The 24,875-nt window shown below is 56.5% G+C and overlaps 2 protein-coding genes across 5 annotated transcripts in view; one reads left to right on the forward strand and one right to left on the reverse strand.

The window, feature by feature from the left end:
• The window catches only part of LOC117886903 (zinc finger protein 345-like), a 115,344-nt gene that overhangs the window by 76,958 nt on the left and 13,511 nt on the right, over positions 1-24,875 (forward strand). The window lies entirely within an intron of this gene.
• The window catches only part of LOC117886974 (zinc finger protein 501-like), a 24,957-nt gene continuing 1,252 nt past the window's right edge, over positions 1,171-24,875 (reverse strand). Inside the window, exons 1-4 of one of the 4 annotated variants that reach the window (XM_034789172.1) lie at positions 21,870-23,289; positions 21,646-21,717; positions 19,295-21,461; positions 1,171-2,314 (exon numbers count right to left, since the gene is read on the reverse strand). In XM_034789172.1, coding sequence (XP_034645063.1) covers positions 1,408-2,314; positions 19,295-21,461; positions 21,646-21,717; positions 21,870-22,008 — 3,285 coding nt within the window. In that variant the 5' untranslated portion in view covers positions 22,009-23,289 and the 3' untranslated portion in view covers positions 1,171-1,407. Of the gene's footprint in view, positions 5,088-7,217; positions 7,597-19,294; positions 21,462-21,645; positions 21,718-21,869; positions 23,290-24,875 lie in introns of those variants that run through there. The other 3 variants (XM_034789168.1, XM_034789170.1, XM_034789171.1) reach the window with 3 other exon arrangements.

Consider the following 24,875-nt stretch of genomic DNA (forward strand, 5'->3'; position numbering starts at 1 on the left):
GCCTTCCACTTCATTTCACTTGTCCTCTCCCCCAGCAAAAGATTCTGGACAGGTGGAAACCCCAGTTCTGTACTTCTACTGCTGAGGCCAATCACAAATTAATCATGCTACACTCTATATTAGCCAGCCCCACCCCTTCACCATTTCGCACCCAGCCCCCCATGCAGCAAAGTGACAGGTCAAACTAGAGGGCCAGACTTCTGCGGGTACTTCTACACAGCAGCTTAACACCCATGGCTGGCCTGTGCCAGCTGGTTTGGACTGCGGGGCTGTTTCATTGCTGTGTAGACTTCTGGGCTCAGGATGGAGCCTGGGCTCTAGGACCCTGATGAGTGGGAGGGTCCCAGAGCTCACACCCCAGCCTGAGCCCAGGAGGCTACACAGCAGTGAACCAGTCCCATGAGCCTGAGTTGGGTGTTTAGCGGCTGTGTAGATGTGTCCTGAGAAGAGCCGGGATGGGGGAAGAGCTAGGGCTAGCGGGTGGTGATGGTGGGTGGGATTAGTAAAGCAGGTGAGTCCCTCACCCCAAGAAATGTCTCCTGCTAAGGAAGGGAACCTAGGGCACCTTCAGTTTTAAGGTTGCCTGAAGGGAGAATGAGACCTGGAGCATTGATTAAGCATCCAATTTCTGCAGTGGGGAGGCAGTGCTGGGGATGGAATTGGACCTAATTTCTTACCTACCTCTCTGATACCAAGGTGGGCAGCCCAGGGAATGAATCTTGCCTAGGGAGGAGAGGGATCTTGAGTCCCAGAAGAGAGAACAACCAAGGTTGCAGGTGTTTTCTCTTCCCCGTCCTATGCTCGGCCTGCAGCAAGGTCTCAGCGGCCAGACCAGAGTCACGGATCAGCTAGAGGTGGCCTGCTCCCAGTGGGAGGAGCTGAATGTCACCAATATTACTCCCCTCAGTCCGGGTTATCCCCGCATGGATTCTCTGAAGTGGAATAAGCTGACCTGAGCAAAAAATTGTTGGAAACTTCTTTTCTGTGTGGGGAAAAATGCGGCTCCACTAACTTCAAAATGTTTTGCAAATGTTTGTTTCATTGAATTGTTTCAGCTGCTCCCTTCAAAAAAAAAGAAAAAAAATCTGAAAGCCAGAATATTCAACATTTTCAAATCAATTATTTTGGGGTTTGAAATCTTTCAATTTAATTTTAAGAGATGGTAAAGCCACTCAAAATCCTAATGAAATGTTTCATGTAGCACAAGAGTTCAACTTGAAATTACTTTTATTTTCAACTTTTCCATCCCCCCCCACAAATGTTGGAACACTTCTTGGGATCAACTCAACATGATTTTTTTTTCTTTCTTTTTGAATTCCCACCTGCCTGAAAAAGCCCTTACCTGCCCCCTTCTAGTAATAAGCGCTGAGTTCCAAGCAAAGCTCTTCCAGTAACTGCGGGGTGGCATTAACAAGGTTTCTTTTGCAGGTGAATTCTCTGATGCTTAATGAGGGCAGAGCTGTCCCCAAAGCTTCTCCCGCAGTCAGGGCAGTGATAGGGTCGTTCTCCCGAGTGGGTTCTCCAGTGCTGAGCCAGGTGTGAGTTCTGATTGAAGCTTTTCCCACACTCGGGGCATTTATAGGGTCGCTCTCCTGTATGAGTCCGGCAATGGGTGGTCAGGGACGAACGGGCCGTGAAGCCCTTCCCGCAGTCAGCACACTTGTAGGGTCTCTCCCCAGTGTGGACCCGGCAGTGCTGGGCCAGATGGGACCTCACAGCAAATCCTTTCCCACACTCGGTGCATTTGTAGGGTCGCTCACCCGTGTGAGTCCGGCTGTGCTGTGAGAGGTGGGCGCTGCGGGCGAATCCTTTCCCACACTCGGGGCATTTGTAGGGTTTCTGGCCCCTGTGGGTGCCTTGATGCTCCAGGAGGTTGGAGCTGACGTTGAAGCTCTTCCCGCAGTCAGGGCATTTGTAGGGTCGCTCCCCTTTGTGCAGCCGCTGGTGGGCAATCAGGGCTGAGCTCTCATTGAAGCTCCTCTCACACTCGGTGCATTTGTAGGGCTTCTGCCCCGTGTGGATCCTCCGATGTTTAATGAGGTTGGAGCTGACATTAAAGCTCTTCCCGCAATCGGTGCATTTATAGGGTCTCTCGCCGGAGTGGATCCGCTGATGCACCACCAGGACTGAGCTGACCCGGAAGCTCTTCCCGCATTCGGGACATTTGTAGGGGCGCTCCCCCGTGTGGCTCCTCTGATGCGCCACCAGGCGGGAGCTGACCCCAAAGCCCTTCCCACAGTCGACGCAGCGATAGGGTTCCTCTCCCGAGTGTGTCCCCCGATGCTGGGTCAGGTGAGCCAACTGCGTGAAGCCTCTCCCACAGTCCGGGCATATGTAGGGACGCTCCCCGGTGTGGATCCTCAGGTGGGCACTAAGGGTCGAGCGGCGGTTGAAGCTTTTCCCACAGTCAGGGCACTGGTGGCATTTCTCTCCCTTGTGGGTGCTCCACTGGGCATCAGGTTGGGCACTCTCCATGAATCCTTCCCTGGACCCATCACCTTCCCCTTCTCTCTGCTGCACCCAGAGTTGCCTTACGTCTCCTCCTTGGGGAAAAGATTTAGCCTCTCTCCCCCCTGGAAGATTTCCTTCCTCTTCTTTCTCCCACCCACCCTGACTCTCACTGGCTTCTCTTGGGCAAACGTGCCCCTCTGCTTTCTGGGCTTCTGCGGACTCAGGGCTTCCCCACGGTAGATTTGCCTTCTCATTCGCACTTGTTGCCATCCCTGGTTTATGGAGAGAATCCACATATAAGACATTCCCCCCCAACCAGGGGAGGAAGAGGGCAAAAAAAACCCAATTCCTATGTGGAATTCTCTGCCCCCTGCTATGCAGGTCAGGTTAGATGATCCCTTCTGGCTTTAGAATCTATTATACCAAGATAATGTATTGGGGAACCTGGACAAAACCATCCCCCAGTCCTTCACCAGAGGGGATCGATCCTGCTTTGCTTCCCTTCCCATCTCAATAGGCTGAGCGAGGGTTGGTAGCTGCTTTCAGGCAGAAAGGGTAAAAAGCCCCAGGCAACATTTGCCCTGAAACTAGGACAGGTGTTTGCAACACCTCTCAGGGATGGTCTAGATAATACTTAGTCCTGCCATGAGTGCAGGGGACTGGACTAGATGAGCTCTCGAGGTCCCTTCCAGTTCGGTGATGAGCTACCTGAGAAGGGCAGACCTGGAAAAGCTCACAAGGGCTCAATGCGAATCCCAGCGCTGGGCTTCTCTCCCAGATGGTCTCTGAGCTGGTTTAACTGGTTCTTCACCTGGGCTGGTGCCTCCCCTGGAGATCCAGTGCGCACAGCTCTTCCCCTGGTGCCATGCAGCTCAGGTTTAAGGATGGGGAATCCTGCTCAGGGGAGAAAGAACAGACGAGATCAGGGTTGGTTACAGATTCCTGGAGTCCCTGTTACACAGGTGGTGGGATTTTAAACCCTGCCCCTATGTTTGCCAGAGAGGATATGCAACATGAAGCAAATAGGAAACACCCATGGAGATGCCCTTTCGCAAACCCAGCACGTGGAAGCTGATGTGCAATGGTCCACGTAAGGGATTCAGCGATCTCCACACACAGTCGGGAGTTAGTGATTCAGCCCAGCACAAGGATTAAATCTCTTGGCCATTTCTAACCCCGCCCCCAGATTGACCAGAGAGCCCTAGAAGCCTGGCCTACTGCTCTCCCTGGGTATGTCCTCAGAACAAAGCAAGAGATGTGTTCTTAACTCGGGTTAAAACAGCAGTGCAAACACAGCAACTCGGCTTTTGACTGTGGTTAGCAGTTCAAGTTGCACCCCAGGCTCTAGGAACAGGATGTTCTCCGTTGCTGTTACCCATAGGAATGGTAAACAAGCTATGTTTGATTAGGGTCATGCTGGAAAACTGGTTTCCCTTTTGTGTTCTCGAAGTGTAGAACAGCATATAGCTACCCAGTTAACCCAAAAGTATCACAGACAGAGAGAAGCGGTTGGGTTCTAACTGAATTATCAAGGTCATGTGAAATTGGGAGTGAATCCAAATTAAGAACACAACTCTTTTGCATTGGAGACATTGCCTCAGGTTATTAAAAAGGATTTGCCCCCCACCCCCAACACTCAAATGCCACGATTTGCTTCTCCCTTTGCTCTCTCTTCACGCCAACTTCAATGGAACCACTCCAAGGCCTGGGCTACATTTAAGAGTTAGCTTGGTGTAGCTATGCCGGTCAGGGGTGGAAAAAAAAACCCATGCCAACCTAAGGCCCTGTGTAGACACAGCTGTCAGTGGAAGAATGCATCGGGTGGGGGGTTCCTACACTGACAGAAAACCCCCTTCCATTGTTACAAGCTGCGTCTACGCTACAGGGTTATGCCTGTGTAGCTACGACGACGTAGTCTAGACATGTCTCCAATTTACATCAGTGCAGTTGAGATCAGAATCAGGCCCCTACTGCTACACAGGCCCAACCTGTGTAAAGGACTTGTCTATATTAGTTAGTTAATTGATTGCTAATTAGCACAACATTATTAACATGGTTGTAATGGCTGTTCCTTATGGGCACTTCCCAGGATACAAACTTGACATGGTTTAGGCTGCTGGTGTGCTGAGAACACCACCTATCATGCTGACCGCTTTTGCCTCATTGTTTCCTTGTGTTCGTCTGTCTCTCATTTTATATGTAGGCCTAGTCTACACTGGAAGAAGTATACCAGGTAATTCTTCCAGGATAAGTGTGTCCACACAGGAAGCTATTCTGGGGTATCTATTCTGGTCAAATTCCTCATGTAGACAAACCCTTAACCACAGCCTGCTGACCTGATACTGATCACATCTTGTCCCTGTCTGCACTGACTACAAAGTAGTGCAAGATCATGTTCTAACCGTGCCCTAAGACAAGCTCAGGGGAGCTTGGGGCAGGGTACTCCCTGCTGAGGGATCTCTCCAGATCATGCATTGGACCAAGAGTTTTCTTGTCAAGAACCCTCAAAGGACAACACCTGCAATGACAAGATGATGTTCCAAGGCAGGTGCATTCCTAGTACAAGTCTCCACCTGGCCATGTATCAATCCCCCCCTTCTTTTCTATCAGTGGCGACGCAGAATTGATCCCTGCATCTGAGGAAAAGTTTGGAGAAATCAGGTTGAAAAATCAGGGGCTGCACAAAAGTTATAGTGATTTGATTCCACTCCTCTGCAACTTCCCTTCTTCCCCCAGCATTCGGAGTGACTCTTAGCTATTAATAGTGTCCCATGAGCCTAGTATATAAGCACTTCACAACTGTTAATGCATTGTCAGGACTTAAATTCAGCTGGAGCTGACTGGAACAGAGCTCTGGTAATTATTTTCAAACCCGTGGGAGTCCCAGTACCTTCCATGGAGCCGAAGCCCTGGGGCTCTGGGAAATACTCAGGGAGAATTTAAGCCCTGTGTATTTATCATTGCTACACCCCTGGGAGGTGGGCAAGATTTGTAAAGGAATTTACCATCTAATTCCCAAGGTCACATGCAGCCTATGACGGAGCAGGGAACTCCTGAGCCCCAAACTGGTGCTGTAACCACTGGGCCACCCTTCCTCTTGTGTCCTAATTCTCCTCCTCTCTCTGCTCCCCCTAATCTCAGGAACCGCTGGATCAAATGTCCCCAAATTCGCACCACTAACCCTACCCTCAGCCCTCATGCTGCACAGCAATTTTCAAGACAGCCTGAGCACCCGTGTGGATTTTAGAGCTCTTTGAAAAATTTTCTCTTTGACAAAACCATCTAGCCACATGTGACACAACTCTCTGCCTGTACCTGTGACCCGGCCTGCTCCACAGCCTCCGTTCATCTGTCTCCTGCCTGCCTTCCTCTCCGATTGCAAACTCACTGGGGCAATGATTTGCGCCACACAACATCGGAGGGGCCCGTACGCGAGGCACTGTACAAACTCTGGCCCTGATCCTGGAAAGACTCGTGTAAATAAACTCAGCAGATTTCCATAGATTTCAATGCGCACACCTCGCCTGAGTTAACAGATGCTGGGGCTAGAGTCTTCGCGGGAGTAGGGTTGGAGTTTGTGCGGTGCCTCCCACAACAGAACCTTATTGACCGTAGCACAAATAATTCAAACAGTGGCTTACCATCTCCCTCGCCACTGGGCATTAGGAGGAGAGAAAAAAAGGACATATTTTCTCATTGATGCTTTATGCATCTGTGCAGGTAGGGTAACCAGATGTCCCGATTTTATAGGGACAGTCCCAATTTGGGTTTTTTTTCTCTTATACAGGCATCTATTACCCACACATTCCCGTCCCCATTCTTCACACTTGCTAGCTGGTCACCTGATGTGCAGTGCTTAGACACTGAGGAGATAATCACTCAAGAGCAGTGGGTCTCAACCTGTGGGCTGCTGGCGGCCAATCAGCACACAGCTGTGGCCCATGTGCCATCCTCAGGGCCATACAGGTAGTATATCTATTGTGTGGATGGGGCCCGCTTAACGTAACATACAGACAGCTGCATATGCAGCCCACAATGGTAAACAGGTTGAGATCCACTGCTCTAGAGGGATGGTACATTGATAAATTAGTGGACTAGAATCTATGGGAAATAATTAGAGCGATGGATCCGGCATCATGGATCAATAAGGATTTAGAGAAAGAGAAAGAATCAAGTGAATGGATCTAGGAGTTGGGAACCTCTCTCCTCATTTATGGCTCTGCTCTGGTCTCTCCTCCCCCTTGGCCTGAGAGGCTAATTTGTAATGAAAGAGGTGTCGGGGCTCAAGCAATTTTTTTACATGCATAACTGATGTGGCAAGCCCAGAGGTGCCGGGGCTCTGAACTGCCAGGCCCAGAGGTGCCGGGGCTCTGAACCGCCAGGCCCAGAGGTGCCGTGTCAGGGCTCTGAACTGCCAGGACTGGAGGTGTCGGGGCTCTGAACTGCCAGGCCCAGAGGTGCCGTGTCAGGGCTCTGAACCGCCAGGCCCAGAGGTGCCGTGTCACGGCTCTGAACTGCCAGGACTCGAGGTGTCGGGGCTCTGAACTGCCAGGCCCAGAGGTGCCAGGGCTCAGCCCTGGCACAAATTAAGTACCGGCTGACCCATTCCTATGGCTCTTCGCTGGCGGGACCGGGAATGTCTGTCAGTGACAGCCACAGCTCTGGGACTGGCAGAGACATGGAAAGCAGAAATTGGGGGGCGGGGGTGAGATGGGGAGTCACTTTCCTGCCCGGCCCCGGCCCTTTCCCCCAGGTCTCCCCATCACCTGCAGGCGCCGGCTCAGAAGCTGGTGTCGGCAGAGTCCAGGGAGCCCCAGGGGGCTAGTTCCAGCCACCGGAGAAAGTCCCCACCTGGGGTGGGCACAGAGGGGGCTTGGATGAAGGTCTCCCCCTGGTCCACACCCCACTGAGGGGGCAGCAGCTACTCAGCCACAGCTGCATCCGTCTCAGCCAGGAAACTTGTGCTGAACCGAGGAGAAAGAGAGACAAGGAGCGAGGGAGCCGCCTCCCCTTAGCACAACCAGAGCCCTCTGGTGGGGACAGCTTTGGAGCTGCAGACAAAAAAAACCCTAATGCTGTGGAAGTAGGGACTGTATTGAAGCCACCTCTGAATGACACGGCCATTATGAGCCAACAGGTGATGCTTTTTCTATGAGGTGCACAGGCATCGCCAGATGATCTCAGCCTTGAGGTCCTTCTAGTTCAGTCTCTGCTAGTGGCCGGTCCCAGATGGGTCAGAGGAAGGGCTCAGAAACCTACAGTAGCAGATGTGAGGTAATACCAAGAATAAACTGCTCTTTTCCATTGCCTGTCAGCTCGGTCTCTAATAGAGGCCCTGTCCCAGCCATCTTGACACTTTTGGGGGGGGCAAAACTTGGCACTTGTCATCAGTTGACAAGAACGAACGGGACAAATGCACAATTTGGCCAAAAAAAAATGGGGTGCAAGCCCTAGCGGGGTGCGGAGGAACATGGCGTGGGGGGGACAAGCAGCAGCACCACCCCCATGTGGCAGGGAGGGTTAAGGAGACCAGCTTGGGATGGGATGGCCCCACGTGCCGGCGGGCGACAGGGGGGTCTCAGGCTGGCCCTGCATGTGGGGAGAGGGAGAGGGGGCCTCGGGCCAGCCCCACGTGCAGGGGTTGACAGGGGTGCTCAGACCAGCCCCGCACACAGTGGGGAGGGGGCCCTCGGACAGACCCCAGGGGGTGTCCAGTTTTCCCTTTGGGAAAATATGGTCACCCTATTTCTTAGCCAGAACCATCCTAACACTGGCTACTCTTGATCTCTGTATCCGTATCCGTGACAGGCAGACCAGGGAGCCCACGGGAACGCCGCTGCTTAGCACGATAGGCTGTGGTCTCCGCACACCTGCAGCCTCATTGCTGTCAAGCATTTCGCAGGTCCCAGGGCACATGAGAGGCTTGAGGAAGGTTTTGCAGGAGGCTACAGCGGTGGCTCCGTGGGTGTTAACAGGGTGAACGCACTAACCCAGGAGATGGTTTGCGAATGGAACAGGTGGGTGACGGCGCCTGCATCATACGGGCCTCCCCGGAGTCAGGAGTTGCAGAAATCTGAGAATTTGCACCTGCAGGCTGGCTCCGGGACAGGGGCTGGGACCACATCTGTGTTGAAAGGAAGTCAACTTTCAACCCGGGGGCACGGAGCTGTTAATGCTCATGGACGGATCCCTTCTGGGTCGTGGGTCTGTCCCGGGGAGGGGGTGGGGTGAGCAGATGGCAAGTGTGAAAAATGGGGACGGGGTGGGGTAATAGGCACCTGTATAAGACAAAGCCCCAAATATTGGGACCATGGGCGTGCGCACGGGAAGTGCTGGGTGTGCACAGGCACACCGAGGGCCACCCGGGAGGGGGGGCAAGTGGGGCAGTTTGCCCCAGGCCCCACAGGGCCCCCACGAGAATATAGAATTCTATAGTATTGCAACTTTTTTTTATGGAAGGGGCCCCCGAAATTGCTTTGCCCCAGGCCTCCTGAATCCTCTGGGCAGCCCTGGGCACACCCTAACGCAGGGGTGGGCAAATGGTTCCACTCTCCCTGCAGCAGCAAGCCCCCGGCCCCCGGCCCCCCCCCCCCCCCCCCCCCCCCCCGCAGGTCTCCCTCCCACACCCCTGAGGTCCCTGCCTGAAAGAAAGCAGTGTGAGGCCTCTCCAGTGCCTGCCTGTGCTACTGGTGTAGCACATTCCTGCTCAACTGCTGTCTGCTGCCCCAGGGTCCCAGTGCCCCCCATTCCCAATGGCAGGACAGGCCCAGGGTCCTAGTGCCCCCCCATTCCCAATGGCAGGACAGGCCGCCCTTACCCTGCCCTTCCGCCTTAGCCCTGAGCCTCTCCAACGCCCCAAACCCCTCAGCCCCAGCCCTCATGCACCCTAATCCTCTGTCCCAGCCCTGAGCCCCCCTCCTGCATCATGAACCCCTCATCCTCAGCACCACAGCCCTCACCCCTGCATCCCCCAAACTCCCTCCCAGAGCATGCACCCCCTCCCCCTTCCCACACACCCCCTCTTGCCCCCCAAACTCCCTCCCAGAGCCTGCACCCCCTCCCTCTGCACCCCTCCCACTTTCAAACTCCCTCCCAGAGCCTGCACCCCTCACCCCCTCCTACGCCTCCACCCCAGCCCAGAACCTGCACCCAAACTCCGTCCCAGAGCCTGCACCCCTCACCCCCTCCTGCACACTGATCCCCTGCCCCAGCCTGGAGCCTGCACCCAGCACCCAAATTCCATCCCAGAGCCTGCACCCCAGACCCCCTCCCCCACCCAAACTCCATCCCAGAGCCTTAGGCAGGTGGGGGGCGGATACTAAGGGGCGGCACTCCGGCCGCTATTGGGGTGGCATGTCTGGGTCTTCAGTGGCAATTCGGCAGCAAGTCCCTCTCGGAGCGAAGGACCTGCTGCCGAATTGCCACTGAAGAGTGGAGCGGCACAATTACGCCGCCGTGGCTTTTTTTTTTTTTGCCGCTTGGGGCGGCAGAAAACCTGGAGCCGGCCCTGGTTGGATAAGGGGTGGGGGCAGTCAGGGGACAGGGAGCAGGGTGGGTTGGATAGGGGGTGGGATCCCGGGGGGGTGGTGGTTAGGAGTGGGCGGTCTCTGGAGAGGGCAGTCAGGGAGCAGGGGGGGTTGGATGGGGCATGGGAGTCCCGGGGTCTGTCGGGGTGGGGGATGGATAGGGGTCAGGGCGGGCAGGGAGCAAGGAGGGTCCTGGGGGGGGGGGGGTCTCTGGATGAGGTGGTCAGGGGACAAGGAGCTGGGAGGAGGGTTGGATGAGTCAGGAGTTCTGGGGGGGGGCTGTCAGGAGGCAGGGGTGTGGATATGGGTTGGGGCAGGCAGGGAGCGCGGGGGGTTGTATGGGTTGGGAGTTCTGGGGGTCCTGTCAGGGGGCGGGGAGCGGTTGGATAAGCATGGGAGTCCCGGGGGCCTGTCTGGGGGCAGGAGTGTGGATAAGGGTCGGGGCAGTCAGGGGACAGGTAGGGGGTAGGATCCTAGGGGGCAGTCAGGGGACAAGGAACAGGGAGGCTTACATAGGGGGTGGGGTTCTGGGGGGCAGGGGTCCCAGGAGGTGGTTGTCAGGGGACAAGGAACAGGGGGGGTTGGGGGCTCTGAGGGGGGCAGTCAGGGGGTGGGAAGTAGGAGGGAATGGATGGAGGCGGGGCTAGGGCAGGACTCCCTGGGTGCACACCCTAATGAAATGTGCTGCGCACGCCTATGATTGGGACTTTCCCTATAAAACCAGGACATCTGGTCACCCCTAGGAGGAGCCAGGGAAGAGGGTTTCCAGATCTGCCCCCACTAGAGGGCTCTGGGTTACAGCTCAAAGCAAAGCTGGGCTACTTCCTCTCTCTCCCTTGGCCACGAGTTTCCTGCTGTGATCTGATCAAGAGATGACTGAACTTCCTGGGTTGGACAGGGCTGGTACAGCTAGGGAGAGGCTGAAGGAGCGCTACCTCTGGGCCCAGCCGAGAGTGGGGAACTGGCCTCCTAGGGCAGCCCTGGAACAACTCCTGCAGGTGAGGGGGAGACCCGGGGGGAAGGGCTGGGGCCAGGCAGGAAAGTGAGTCTGCACCAACAGCCCCATCTCTGCTCCCCCCTCTGCAAGTCCCAGAGCTGCTGCCCTCCCTGACCCACTCTGGGTCTTGGCTACAGGAGAGCAAATGCCCCATGGGCATAAGCCAGGGATCATATCTCCCAGCCAGAGGGGAAAGGGAGAGAGCTCGGACCGGGCAGCAGAAGTAATAAGTGGAGAGGTTTCAGAGTAGCAGCCGTGTTAGTCTGTATCCGCAAAAAGAACAGGAGTACTTGTGGCACCTTAGAGACTAACACATTTATTGGCTGCAGGAGAACGTCCGTGTTTTGCTCCAGGTTGTTCCATTCTCACAGACGGGCCTCAGGGAAAGGAATTGCTCCACAGCCACTCCTTGGAATCTGCGTTAGCTGGAGTGCACAGCGGCACCGACAGGTAGGGTTGGGCTGAAATTGTGAAGCCAATTGTCCAGTTGCTTACAACAGTGGGTCTCAACCGGGGTACATGNCCTTCCCCCAGCAGGTGATGGGACGGCCAGTGAGAACGAGGAGGAGAATCCCCAGCAGAGAGGCCCTGAGTTGGCAGAACCACACGGGATGTTCTCAGGAAGGTCCCAGGGGAACGTTTGCCAGGGAGAGGCTAGCGAGCGTCAGGGCAGGTCGGAGGAGCAGTGGGGAAACCTGCCCGTGCAGAGAGAGGGTAAATCCTCTCCTGAAGAGGGATGTTTCAAGAAACTCAAACAGCTCCTGGACCTTAAGGGGAAGCAGAAGAGAGGGACGGGAAAAGCAGGCGCTGAATGTGGGCAGAACTCAGGAGAGATGCTCCGTCTGGGAACTCACCTGGAAGAGGCATCCCATAGATGCGGGGAAAGCCCCCAGCAGAACTCGGTGCCTCCACAACATCAGAGCGCAGCCCTCACCATCCAGCAGAGAATCCGCTCAGAGCAGAAACCCTGCCAGTGCCCCGACTGCAGGAGAAGCTTTGTTCGGAGGTCGACCCCCATGGCACATCAGAGGCTCCACACGGGAGAGAGGCCCTACAAATGCCCTTTCCTGCGTCCAGAATCCAGGAAACGCTTTGCCGAGAGCTCGGCCCGGACGAAGCACCGGCAATTCCACCCAGGAGAGAGTCCCTATGTGTGCCCGGACTGCGGGAAAGGATTCAGCCTACGTTTCAACCTTGCGATGCACCGGAGGGTCCACACGGGCAAGCGTCCCTTTTTGTGTCCTGACTGTGGAATGGGCTTCAACCGGAGAGCCAAACTCACTGTGCATCAGAGGGCCCATGAGGGGGAGCGACCCGACTGCGGGAAAAGCTTCGGCTGGCAGGCACCCCTGGAGCAGCCCGGGAGAGCCCATTGCGGGGAAAAGCCGCGTGTCTGCGCCAGCTCTGGGAAAAGATTCATCGACGCCTTGGCCCTAATCGAGCACCACAGGGGCCACACGGGAGAGAGGCCCAACAAACACCACAAGGGCGGGAAAAGCTCCGACCTGGCCCAGCGCTCTCCGGCCCCAGAGGAGGGGCCGCGCTGCAAAGGCACAGCCCTGCCAAAACACCGGGCGGCAGAGAGACCCTACCGCTGCCTCGACTGCGGCAGGACCTTCAGCAGACGCGCCAACCTGCTCTCCCACCGGTGTGGCCACACGGACGAGCAGCCCTACAGGTGCTCGTACTGCGGGAAGAGCTTCAGCCTACGTTTCAACCTTGCGATGCATAGGAGAGTCCATGCTGGCAAGCGACGCAATCAGGGCCGGCTCTAGGTTTTTTGCTGCCCCAAGCAAAAAAAGTTTTGGCTGTCCCCCCAGCCCACCAGTGGCCCCCCGCACCCCCTGCCGCCCCTGCACTGGGCTCTCTCTTCCCCCCCTGCACCCCCTGCCACCCCAGCACTGGGCTCCCCCCCAAACGTGGGATCCGCTACCAGCACACGGCGGCCAAGCCCTGGCCCAGCCATGACTCTGTCCCCATGGGGGTGGAGCTGCTGGGCGGCATGGAGCGGGAGTACTTCCAGGTGGCAGCGTGGCTGCGGGGCGGCGCGGAGAACACGGCCCCTCCCTGGGCTTCACGGCGCTGCTGGTGGCCAAGGTGGATCAGTCTGTGCTCGCTGCCCTCACCCCTGACATGCTGGCAGCCGAGGACCTGGAGAGCCCCCCGGACCTGCTGCTCTTCAGCCTCACTGCGCCCTGGCCCAGCCCCGGCAGGCGGGAAGGCGAGGATCTCCGGATGGGGGGCTACCTGCTCAGCACCGACGAGCCNTCCGCTACCAGCACACGGCGGCCAAGCCCTGGCCCAGCCGTGACTCTATCACCATGCGGGTGGAGCTGTGGGCGGCACGGAGTGGGAGTACTTCCAGGTGGCAGTGCGGCTGCGGGGCGGCGCGGAGAACACGGCCCCTCCCTGGGCTTTGCGGCGCTGCTGGTAGCCAAGGTGGATCAGTTTGTGCTCACCGCCCTTACCCCTGACATGCTGGCAGCCGAGGACCTGGAGAGCCCCCCGGACCTGCTGCTCTTCAGCCTCACTGCGCCCTGGCCCAGCCCCGGCAGGCGGGAAGGCGAGGATCTCCGGATGGGGGGCTACCTGCTCAGCACCGACGAGCCCAGCGGCCACTCACCTCTTCACACACTCCAGGAGCCCCTCTCACTGCCACGACAGCCCGGGCTTGGCTCCAGGGGACCCCACTTCCCTCCCTCCCCGGCTCCTCACACACTCTGGGCAGGGTTGCCCAGAGAATTCAGGGGGCCTGGGGCAAAGCAATTTCGGGGGCCCCTTCCATAAAAAAAAGTTGCAATACTATAGTAACATGTATTTGGAAATGTAAAAAATAACCAGTGAAATAGATTCAAAAATTAATTTGTAATAATTTGAAAATACGCTAAATCCAGCATTTGAAAACATGAAATGCTTTAATGGGATGTATTCATTTGCAATTACATAATGGGCTGTTGCTGGGTGATGGTGATGGTTGGTGCCAATGGGCTGTCGCTGCCTGGGGGTGGTGCTGCTGTTGCCCAGGGCTGCGGGGGGAGCTGGGCTCTGGGTTGCGGGGTACCCGGCTCACAGGGGCTGGGCTCAGAGCTGTGGGGAGATGGGGTCGGGGGGTGTCCGGCTCAGAGAGGCTGGGCTCGGCGCTGGGGGTCAGGGCTGTGGGGGATGGGGTCGAGGGTGCCCCGGCCCCTTACCCCTCTCCCAAACATCGCTGCAGCCGCCTAGTGTCTCCAGCGGGGCCTGAGTTCCCGCCGCTCGGCCGCAGCTTGCAGCCCCGCCCACTTACCGGCTGAGATGCCGGGGGATGGGGGAAGACGGGGGCGGGGAACGCCTGGAAAATCCCGGGGCCTGGGGAAATTTCCCCCACTTGCCCCCCCCCGGGCGGCCCTGACTCTGGGAGCCCCTCTCGTCTCCACCGCAGCCCGGGCTCGGCTCCAGGGGGCGCCGCTTCTCTCCCTCCCCGCTCCTCACACACTCCGGGAGCCCCTCTAGCCACTGCCGCAGCCCGGGCTGCAGCGGCCGCGAGAGGGGCTCCAGGAGTGGGGGGGGAGGAAGGGAAGCGGCGCCCGGGATGCAGGGAGGGAGATGGGGTCCTGCTGCCGCGCCGAGGCTCCCCAGGGCAGCGCTGTACAGGGCGCCGCCGGGCTGGGCAGGGGGCGCGGATCCCAGCTCCTGCTGGCAGGGCGAGTGGCTGGGCCAGGGCCAGCTCCCGGCAATGCCGCCCCAAGCAAAAAAATAAAAAATAAAAAAGGGAAGCCGGAATGCCGCCTCTTAGAAAGTGCCGCCCCAAGTACGTGCTTGGAAGGCTGGTGCCTAGAGCTGGCCCTGGACGCAATACATGCCCCAACTGAGGCAGCGGCTTCAACCAGAGATCCGACCTCGTGGTGCACTGGAGACTCCACGTCAATCAGTCTTCAGAAGAGCAGGTTGGAAAATGGGGTTTTCTTTTGGGGGTTTTTCCCCCCTCCATGGAAACTTTTAACTTTTCAGGGAAATTTCTAATGCCAAAACATTTTGGCCAACAATGGAAATCTTTGCTGCGGTGCCTCATCATGCTCCCATTCTCCTCTCTAGGCCTGTCTCCCTGGTCAGCCTGCCTCGCCCATGATACACCACGGTCTCCCCTCTTGATTTCAATGGGACTTAGGCACTTCTCTGTGTTATATTCTGGGCATACACACCGAGACGTTCAATAAAAGCATAAATCCTCTCAGTGGAAGGTTGCCGTGTAACACAACTTCATTTCGAAGAATTCAGTATGGCTCACACACAACAAACCAAAACCAGAGAGAGACAAAGCAGGCTGCTCTCTGAGACAGCGAGGAACAACTCACCCTTGCGCTAAGCTGGCTTTCTCCGGCCTGACTCTGACTGCAAGCTTCCCTAGAGCCCAAGCCTGCTCGCAGGACCAGAAACCCCCACCACACCTGAAGTGCTAGCTTGCCCTCCCAACGCAGTCCTTGATGCGCCACAATCTGTATCTTGAGGTCCTTAGTGGCTGACAGTCAAAGAGCTTACAGATCAAAAGACAAGGGGTAACAGGTGGATGAGGCAAACCAGGTTGGATGGGAGGTGGGGAAATCTAATGGGATGTGCACGGTTCTCGGCCAGCTGGGAGCAGAGCTCACAGCTGCAAGGCTGCATTCGCCTGTCTCCACCACGGCAGAGGAGAGGCGTGAGCCAGGGCGAGCCGGAGGCTTTGCAGATCAACCCTGGGAACTTTCCCCCACTTGCAAGGGGTGGCAGGAGACCAAGCACAATTAAGAGAATTTTCTCCCCTCCAGGGAGAAATTCAGGGGGCTGGTTGCCAATGACCCCCCCCGGGGGTTCCACTGACTGATACAGCCACCGTAAGCAGGGGCCTAGCCCAGCAGGGATGGGGACTAAACCCGGGCTTGTGTGTCGCGAGCTGGAACCTCACCCGGCTCGCTCCTGGGTGGGATGGGTTGGATTGACTGCACAGTTACATTTGAATCGGCCCCCTCAGCTGGCCGTACCCAGGAAGGAACCTGCATGAGACAAGTCCTACCCGAAGGGCTGGGAATCCAGATGCCCCCCCACCACCACCACCAGCACTGAAGCCAGAGTGTGAAGAGGACGCTGTCACCCCACTGGACATCCCCTTACCTGCCTTGTCCTGCATGGGGATGACAGACTGTCTGCCCCCCTCCACCATGCACCCCCCCCAGAGGATAATTAGTCTCAGCTGGGATCAGCGCCCTGACCCTGCAGAAACCAGCCTTTTCCTGGGGGAGCGGCTGCCAGCAGAGAATAGGGTGACCAGACAGCAAGTGTGACAAAGCGGGATGGGGGTAGGGGGTAATAGGAGCCCATATAAAAAAAAGCCCAATATAGGGACTGTCCCTATAAAATCGGGACCTCTGCTCACCCTAGCAGAGAAGGGGTTAACACGATGACACCCTGTAACCACAACAGCTGATTTATTAACTCCCGCTAAACTCTGATCCCGGGATTTCCTTGAGCAATGGGGTCGCAGTGTCTCCCACCTCCCCCGTGGGGCTGTGCTTTTCCATCCTCTTAGAACGGCTGGTGGCTGGGGTGGCCCCATGGGCTTGGTTCTGCCTGAAACAGGCCGGGCTCTGGGCTGCGAGTTGCGGGGGGCGATGGGTCATTGGGGTCCTCACACTCCCGGAGTCGTGTGCCCTGAAGGAAGAGGGGTCACCCCAATGGGCCCGGATTGGGCTGAGACAGGGCCTCTGGAAAAGTCTCTCTGGGATCGGAGTCTTGAACCCCGGATCCTGGCTGGGTTTGGCCCTTCCAGCCCTGCAGGGCCCTAGGACCCAAGGTCTGAGCCCCAGATATTTGTGTGTAGACGGAAGGGGGGTCGGCACTAGGGATCCATTTGGGTGCATGTTTCGTTGCTCCTCTAGGCCAAGTGAAAAGCACCCACTGCAGGCTCCTTGCACAGCTCCAAGCTCCCCATGAGCTCCCATCCTCCTCATGCTCGGTGGTTTGTGTACCCTCATTCCCCCGTGCCAGGAAATCTGTATACACCCCCCTATCCCGGGTCTCTGTAGCTCCCCACCCCCCTGCCATTCCCATAGACAGACAAATGCCATCCAGTCAAACGTTAGACCACGCTGTGCTCAGCTAATTAATGGCCCACCTGGACATCAGCAACAGAACAGGAACAGAGCCCAGCTGTCCTGGGCCCAACCCAACGCCCTGACCGCCGGACCCTGCTGCTTAGTCCTCAGTGTGATGTCCCATCTTCCCCGCTTGGTTATCCATCCCCTCCCTGATCCCTACTGCTGCCCGCCACCTCCCAGAGAAGTTAATTAGAGCACCGAGGAGCCCTTCTGATGGAGTAGCACCCTAGTGCACTAGGTGCTGTACAGGCACAAACAGCCCCTACCCCCAAAGGGACAGCAGTCGAAGAGCCAGTTGTCACACCTCAGGGGTAGGGATAGCTCAGTGGTTTGAGCATTGACCTGCTAAACCCAGGGTTGTGAGCTCAATCCTTGAGGGGGCCATTTAGAGAACTGGGGTAAAAATCTGTCTGGGGATTGGTTCTGCTTTGAGCAGGGGGCTGGACTAGATGACCTCCTGAGGTCCCTTCCAACCCTGATATTCTATGAACTGCACCTCTCTTGCCCTTAGCAGTTTGGCGAGGGCACCCGCTTTCAACCTTCCGCCCCCATCCCCTCTGTGGCCAGCACCTGTGTTGGGTCCGCGTCTCTCTCCCTTCTGACTGGGATGTTCCCAGGCATAGGTGCTGACTCTGTGGGTGCTCCAAGACTCAAGCACCCCCTCCCCCAAAATAGGGGGTGCCTCAGCACCCACAGGGCCGGATTAATCTTTTGTGGGCCCTGGCGCCCCGCCCCTGTTCTGCCCCCTTCTCCTGAGGCCCCGCCCCTGCTCTGCCCCTTCCCCCGAGGCTCCGTCCCAAGGTCCTGTCCTGCCCCATCCCTTCCCCCTGAGGCCCCGCCCCGCTCAGCCTCTTCCCCTGCAGGCCCCGCCCACTGCTCACATGGGGTGGGAGGGGCAGAGAGAAGCACCCACCAGCAAAACCAAAAGTCCGAGCCTGTGTTCCCAGGCCAAACACTTCCCTGCCTTCACTGTGTAATTCCCAGAATAGACAGACAGCCTAACATGGGCAGCGCGTAGAATACGTCAGGGGAGGCTGCTGCCTCCGAACGCCAGGTACAGGCTTTGGCAGGGGAAGTTTTTGCTTCTTATTATGCCCCATGCAGGTTATGGGGTGGCCCAAGGAGGCGCAGGTATGTGCTATTCAGCTTCCTGGATTCATCAGTCATCTCCCTGACTCCAGAGAGATTACTGATGAACCCCAGAAGCTGAGTAACACATACCGCCTCAGCTGCCCCAGGAACCTACATGGCGCATATCAAAAGCTCAGGTTCTTCTTCCAGAAGAGAAGAGACAAGAGCTTTTCCCACAGGGCAGCTTGGGGTCTAGGGAGGTGCGGCGCAGCTGGGGGGGCTCTGGCTGGCCCAGGGCTCCTCTGAGCAGGGAGGGGACTTGGCTCCTCCAGGCGGGGGGGTGGGAACACTCGGGCTGTGGGTGGAAGGAGCAGAGGGGGGCTCCACCCGCCACCCATGTTGCCTAAACGGGCCCGCTTGCTTTCCCCCTCCGGGATTGTACCCAATGGAATTGCCCAGTTATAAAGGTACCACACAGCACTTCCTGTGTAAGCCTATTTTATTCCACTGCAGAGGAAACAGTCAAACCAGTCACAGAGCCTACACGCCTGCAAATAAGCTCTCCAGATTTGATCCCGACCCTCATGTGGGCTCTGGTAGGAGAAGGCCTTCAGAGCCCCACCAAAGGGGTCTCGTGCCTTCAAGCTCATCATAGCTTCAGCTCCCTTCTGACACGTTTAGCTCACCCTTTATACAGTCCAGGGGTTGCTGAGTGGGAGTTTCCAGGTGCAGGTAATTAGCAGACAACTGGTTTCTCTCCCCAGGGCTTACCATCCAAAGGGTGGCGTGCATTCCCCTCACCCACAGGGATTTCCTAGAAAATCCACTTTACACCCATTGCAAAAAGTTCCTTCCAAGTGCCGCGTACGTCCCAGCAGTTGTATTAATCCTGTCTCCTTGACAATGGATTCCAAACAATCCACTGTAGCACAGAAACATTTGCATTTTTAACTCCATTTGCATGAACCCGGGAGGTGTTAAACCGAAATTCAGGAAGGTTTGTCCGGGATTTCATAGGTCGTCGCCGTAATTGTCTCGCCTGTATCCAAGGGTAACAGCTAAAGGTATTGCCCAGCCCTTAATCAGCTGGCCCAGTGTGGACTCTCTGGTGAGCTGTGAGATTGGACCTCCGGCTGAAGCACTTCCCACAGTCGGGACACGGGTAGGGTCGCTCGCCCGTGTGGACTCTCCGGTGCGATTTGAGGTGGGAGCTCCGGCTGAAGCGCTTCCCGCAGTCAGGACACGGGTAGGGTCGCTCGCCCGTGTGGACTCTCTGGTGAGCCATGAGGCTGGAGTTCTGGCTGAAGCCCTTCCCGCAGTCGGGGCATGTGTAGGGTCGCTCGCCCGTGTGGACTCTCCGGTGCACCATCAGGTTGAAGCGTACACAGAAGCCCTTCCCGCAGACCGGGCACTTGTAAGGCTGCTCACCCGTTTGGTTACTCTGGTGGGCCAGCAGGTCCGTGCTCCGGCTGAAAGTCCTTCCACAGTCAAGGCAGCGGTAGGGTCTCTCTGCTGCGTGGCACTCCGGCGGGGCCATGCCATCCATAAGGCTGCCCCCGTGGTCTAGGCTGGGTCTCACTCCTGAGTGGATCCAGGCATGCTGGGCCAGATTGGAGTGCTGGCGGAAGCTTTTCCCACACGCCTCGCATTTGTAGGGTCTCTCCCCGGTGTGGATCCGCCGGTGCTTGATCAAGGTGGAGCTCTCCGTGAATCGTCTCCCGCAGTCAGCACAGACATAGGGCTTTTCCCCAGAGTGCGTCCTCTGGTGCTGAATCAGGTGCGCCCGCCGTCTGAAGCTTTTCCCGCACTCGGTGCACTGGTAGGGCCTCTCCCCCGTGTGCGTGCGCTGGTGTTGGAGCAGGGCGGAGGCGTCGCCGAAGTCCTTCCCGCAGTACATACAGACGCAGGGCCGTTCCCCGCAGTGGATCCGGCTGTGCTTGGCCAGGTAGGCATTCTGGCTGAAGCTTTTCCCACACTCAGCGCATTTGTAGGGTCTGCCTTGCAGGTGGGTCCTCTCATGCTGCACCAGATGCACCTTCTGGCTGAAGCTCTTCCCACACTCGGCGCATTTGTAGGGTCTCTCGCCCGTGTGGCTCCGGTGGTGAGTGCTCAGGGCCGTTTTGGTTGTGAAGCCCTTCCCGCAGTCGGGACACGGGTAGGGACGCTCGCCCGTGTGGACTCTCCGGTGAGCCGTGAGGCTGGAGCGCCGTCTGAAGCCCTTCCCACAGTCGGGACACGGGTAGGGACGCTCGCCCGTGTGGACTCTCCGGTGAGCCGTGAGGCTGGAGTGCCGGCTGAAGCCCTTCCCGCAGTCCGGACACTTGTAGGGTTGCTCACCCATGTGGTTACTCTGGTGGACCAGCAGGTCCGTGCTCCGGCTAAACATCCTGCCGCAGTCGAGGCAGCGGTAGGGTCTCTCTGCTGTGACGTGCTCTAGCAGGGCCGTGCCGTCAGCTCCCTCCTGGTGAGACAGGTGTGAGCGCAGACGGACGCTTTCCCTACCCTCAACACTTTGACGGGGTCTCTGCCCCGAGTGGCAGCGCTGGTGTTTGGTCAGGTTCCAGGTCTTGACGAAGCTCTTCCCGCAGTCAGCACAGACACAGGGCTTGACCCCAGCGTGGATCCCCCGGTGCCGCGTCAGATGTGACTGCTGCATGAAGCCTTTCCCGCATTCGGGGCATTTGTAGGGTCTCTCTCCTGTGTGGAGCCTCTGATGTGCCATGAGGGTCGACCTCCGATCAAAGCATCTCCCGCAGTTGGGGCACTGGCAGGGTTTCTGCCCCGAGAGGATTCTCTGCTGGATGACGCGGGCTGCGCTGGGGCTGGAGCTTTTCCCACCCTTGTGCACCGTCTGATGTCTCAGAAGATGTGATCTCCAGCGGAAGCTTTTCCCACAGTGGAGACATCGATGGGCGGTCCTGCTCGGATGTTCTGGAGGCACCGAGCTCTGCTGGAGGCTTCCCCCACATCTGTGGCATGCGTCTTCTCGGGGGGTTCCCGCACAGAGCATCTCCCGTGAGCCCTGCCCATATTCAGCGCCTGCTTTTCCCGTCCCTCTGTTCTGCTTCCCCTTAAGGTCCAGGAGCTGTTTGAGTTTCCTGAAACATCCCTCTTCAGGGGCGGATTTACCCTCTCTCTCCCCGGGCAGGTTTCCCCGCTGCTCCTCCGACCTGCCCTGACGCTCGCTAGCTTCTCCCTGGCAAACGTTCCCCTGGGACCTTCCTGAGAACGTCCCGTGTGGTTCTGCCAACTCAGGGCCTCTCTGCTGGGGATTCTCCTCCTCGTTCTCACTGGCCGTCCCATCACCTGCTGGGGGAAGGAGAGAACCCAGCATGAGTCACTCCCTGCGCTGGGTTTGTCACACAGGCAGAAGCTTTTGCATCATCTGAACAGTCAGTAGTTGAATCTTCCCCAAACTCCTCCCCACAGCTGGAAACTCGCGAGCTTCAGCATCGATACCACAGTACAGAGGATGGGGGAAGGGAGGGAATACCTGCTTGGTGCACCCACAGCTGTTCCCCTCGCTCCATGTGGGAGATCAGGTCAGGTTTAGGGATGGGGAATCCTGCCCCGGGGAAGAGAGAACAGGAGAGATCAGGGCTGGTTATGGATTCCCGGTTTCCTTCTTACACAGAGGATGCTGGGAAGATCCCAGCCCTATGTTCACCAGCGAGGACTTGCAACCCGAGTAGATGGGAAATGCCCATGGTGACTTACCCAGCCAGGTCACATTCTCATAATTCTCCCGCATGACGTCCCTGTAGAGGGCTCTCTGAGCGGGGTCCAGCAGAGCCCACTCTTCCGCGGTGAAATACACAGCCACCTCCTCGAAGGTCACTGCCTTTGCTGCAGCCATTCCCTTTTCCTGCCCTCTGGGAGGACGGAACAACCTGGAGCGAAACACGGACGTTCTCCTGCAGCCTGTCAGGCGAGAAGCGCAAATGGGGACATTTCAGCAGCAGCTCTAGTGCATTTTGCACCGATTTCCCCTTTGCGTGCTCCCTCCAGGCGGAACCTCAAGACTCGGACGTAACGCGCAAGACGTGATTTTTAAAAATACCATCCTAAAGTTCGCCTCCTCGAGTCATATCCTGAATAAGAATCCTGGTTTTTACAAGTCCCGAGCGGGCATCGCTGGATTTCAGTTCTGAGTGCCCAGAACTTTTGATAATAGGCCACTTACCCAGGTGCCTGAATATGGATTCAGGAGCCTAAATTTAGGCTCCCGAATTTAAATATCCCGGCCTTTGTCTTTTTATTCCAGCACAACGCCGCTCCCACACCAGGACTGTGATATTTTCAAACTCTCTCATTAAATTAAACGTTAATGGGACCGTTCACACAGTCCCAAACAAATGTGTGCGCATTACCGGGCTCAGCTCCTCCGCGAGGAAACAAACCTTATCAAAGGGGGAAATAATCCGTGTTCCCGCACAAGAGACATTCACTCAACTCTCATAACAAATCTGCGTCCAAACAGATTTTCACCAGACGACGAAGAGGAAAGCGCCTGACCTAGGAATTCTCTCTGTCAAATGTAAAATTTCCAGCCCCAAAGGTGCTGGAATTGATCAAACTCTGACAACATTTTTAAAATGGCAAAAGTGGTTCTCCCCATCTCCACAGCCCCTGCTCAAAACAAAGGCCAAGAGGTTTAGCTTCAAATGCTCTGAAATAAATCCACCTGTTATTTATTATTATTATCATAGCACCTGGGAACTCCAGACATGGACCGCCCCCCCGACCCCCGTGTTAGGTGCTGTCCAACCACAGAACCAAAAGCTACTCACTACCCCATAGACCTTCCTGTCTAAAAAGACCAGACAGACACAGTGTGCAGAAGGGGTACAACACACAAGCGGAGCAAACAACGTGGTGGCGGCAAATTGAACGCTAGTGCCATGCTGGGTTGCTGGGTTTGTTTTTTTTTGCAGAGGAGGGGTCAGTTAGACGGGGATCGTCTCAATGGAAAGGGAAGGGGAGGGGAGGTGGCGAGGAATAGAGAGGCGTGGAGCGATGCTGAGATGAAGAGACTGTGTGCATGGCTTGGGTATATAAAAGGTTAACCAGTAAGCATTAGGCTTACCGGTTAACCAACCTTCACCGTTAACCCCGGCGGCCCCACGCCAGGCTGGCGGGAGGGATCACAGCCCCGGCCGCGCTGGCTGGAGCAGCCCCGGCATCGGCCGCACTGGCAGGACCCCAGCCCCGGCCAGGTCGGAGCGAGCCCCCAGCCCCCCCCCGTGCTAGGCCTCCCCCCCAGAGCTACCTCAGTTATCATTTAACCGGTTAAATGATATAATTTTAATAGTTTAACTGGTTAACTTTTTAAACCAATATTTACGTCCCTAGTACGGCTACACTGCATCCAGCTATGGCATTGTAGCTAGGCTGCCGCTTCCTACATTGCTGGAACATTGTTTTGGTTTTGGTTTTTTCCCCATCACTGTCGTCCCTCCATCTCTCCGAGAGGCAGTAGCTAGGTCGGCAGATGAATCCTTCCGTCGACCTAGCCGCGTCCGCACCGGGAGTTAGGTCAACCTCACTATGGTGCGGAGGGAGTGACATTTTTTAAGTGTAGATCAGGCGGGAGGGAAGTGGGAGGATTGGAGCCAACAGCCAGCCAGCATAGGGCAGAGAAAGTCCAACTGCAGCTGTAGAAAGCTGTTGAAAGTTCCCGGAGGGCTAGTCCGGTGAAGGCACTCTGTGCCGACGGGAGAGAGAACTCTTCTGTTGGTATAGAGTTATCACCAGGCTCAATTTTGACTGGCCTGGCCAGTTTTTTTATGGATTTGATAGTTGCCAAAAAAATAATTTAATCTGCCAGGTTTGGGGGTTTTTTTACATGGGTCTAAAGATTTTCATTTTAGTCTCACAATACACTGGGCTGTGAAAAGTTTCTGTGTCCCGCTAAAGGTGCTGCCATGTTCCCATCTGTATTTTCCGCAGTTTAAGCAATAACAGGGAAAGGGTAGGGACGGCAGCACCCCTATTTGTGGCCTGCAACATGCAGGGGGTCAGACCAGAGGATCATAATGGTCCCTTCTGACCTTAAAGTCTATGAGTCTATGAACAGATCCAAACTGTGGAAAATACAGCAGGTGTCTGCCCATCCATACACAAGCGCACCGCAGAGGTGTGTGCGAGAGGGTATGAGTAGGGCCCTACTAAATTCACGGCCATGAAAAACGCATCACAAACTGTGAAATCTGGTCTCTTGTGTGCTTTTACCCTATACGATACAGATTTCACGGCGGAGATCGGCATTTTTCAAACTGGGGGTCCTGACCCAAAAGGGAGTTGCGGGGGGAGGGAGGGGGGTGTCGCAAGGTTATTTTAGGGGGGTTGCGGTATTGCCACACTTACTTTTGCACTGCTGCTTTCAGAGCTGGGTGGCCAGGAAGCGGCGGCTGCTGGCTGGGCACCTAGCTCTGAAGGCAGCACCCTGCCAGCAGCAGCGCAGAAGTAAAGTGGCAATACCTTACCATGCCACCCTTACCTCTGCGCTGCTGCTGATGGCGGCTGAGTTCAAAGTACTGCACAGGATCTTTTCAGGGGGAATAAGGCAAAACGCCACATTTATTAGTAATACATGTATTCATTAACACTGTATTATATGCATATAATATATTACACTTACACTCACACACACACACAAACACACTCCGTCTTGTTGTTACCAATTAGTTGCTCCCCTTAACTTCATTGGCCAGGTGAGTTAGA

The sequence above is a fragment of the Trachemys scripta genome, chromosome 14 (assembly GCF_013100865.1).
Source record: "Trachemys scripta elegans isolate TJP31775 chromosome 14, CAS_Tse_1.0, whole genome shotgun sequence".
In the NCBI taxonomy this organism is placed as follows: Eukaryota; Metazoa; Chordata; order Testudines; family Emydidae; genus Trachemys; species Trachemys scripta.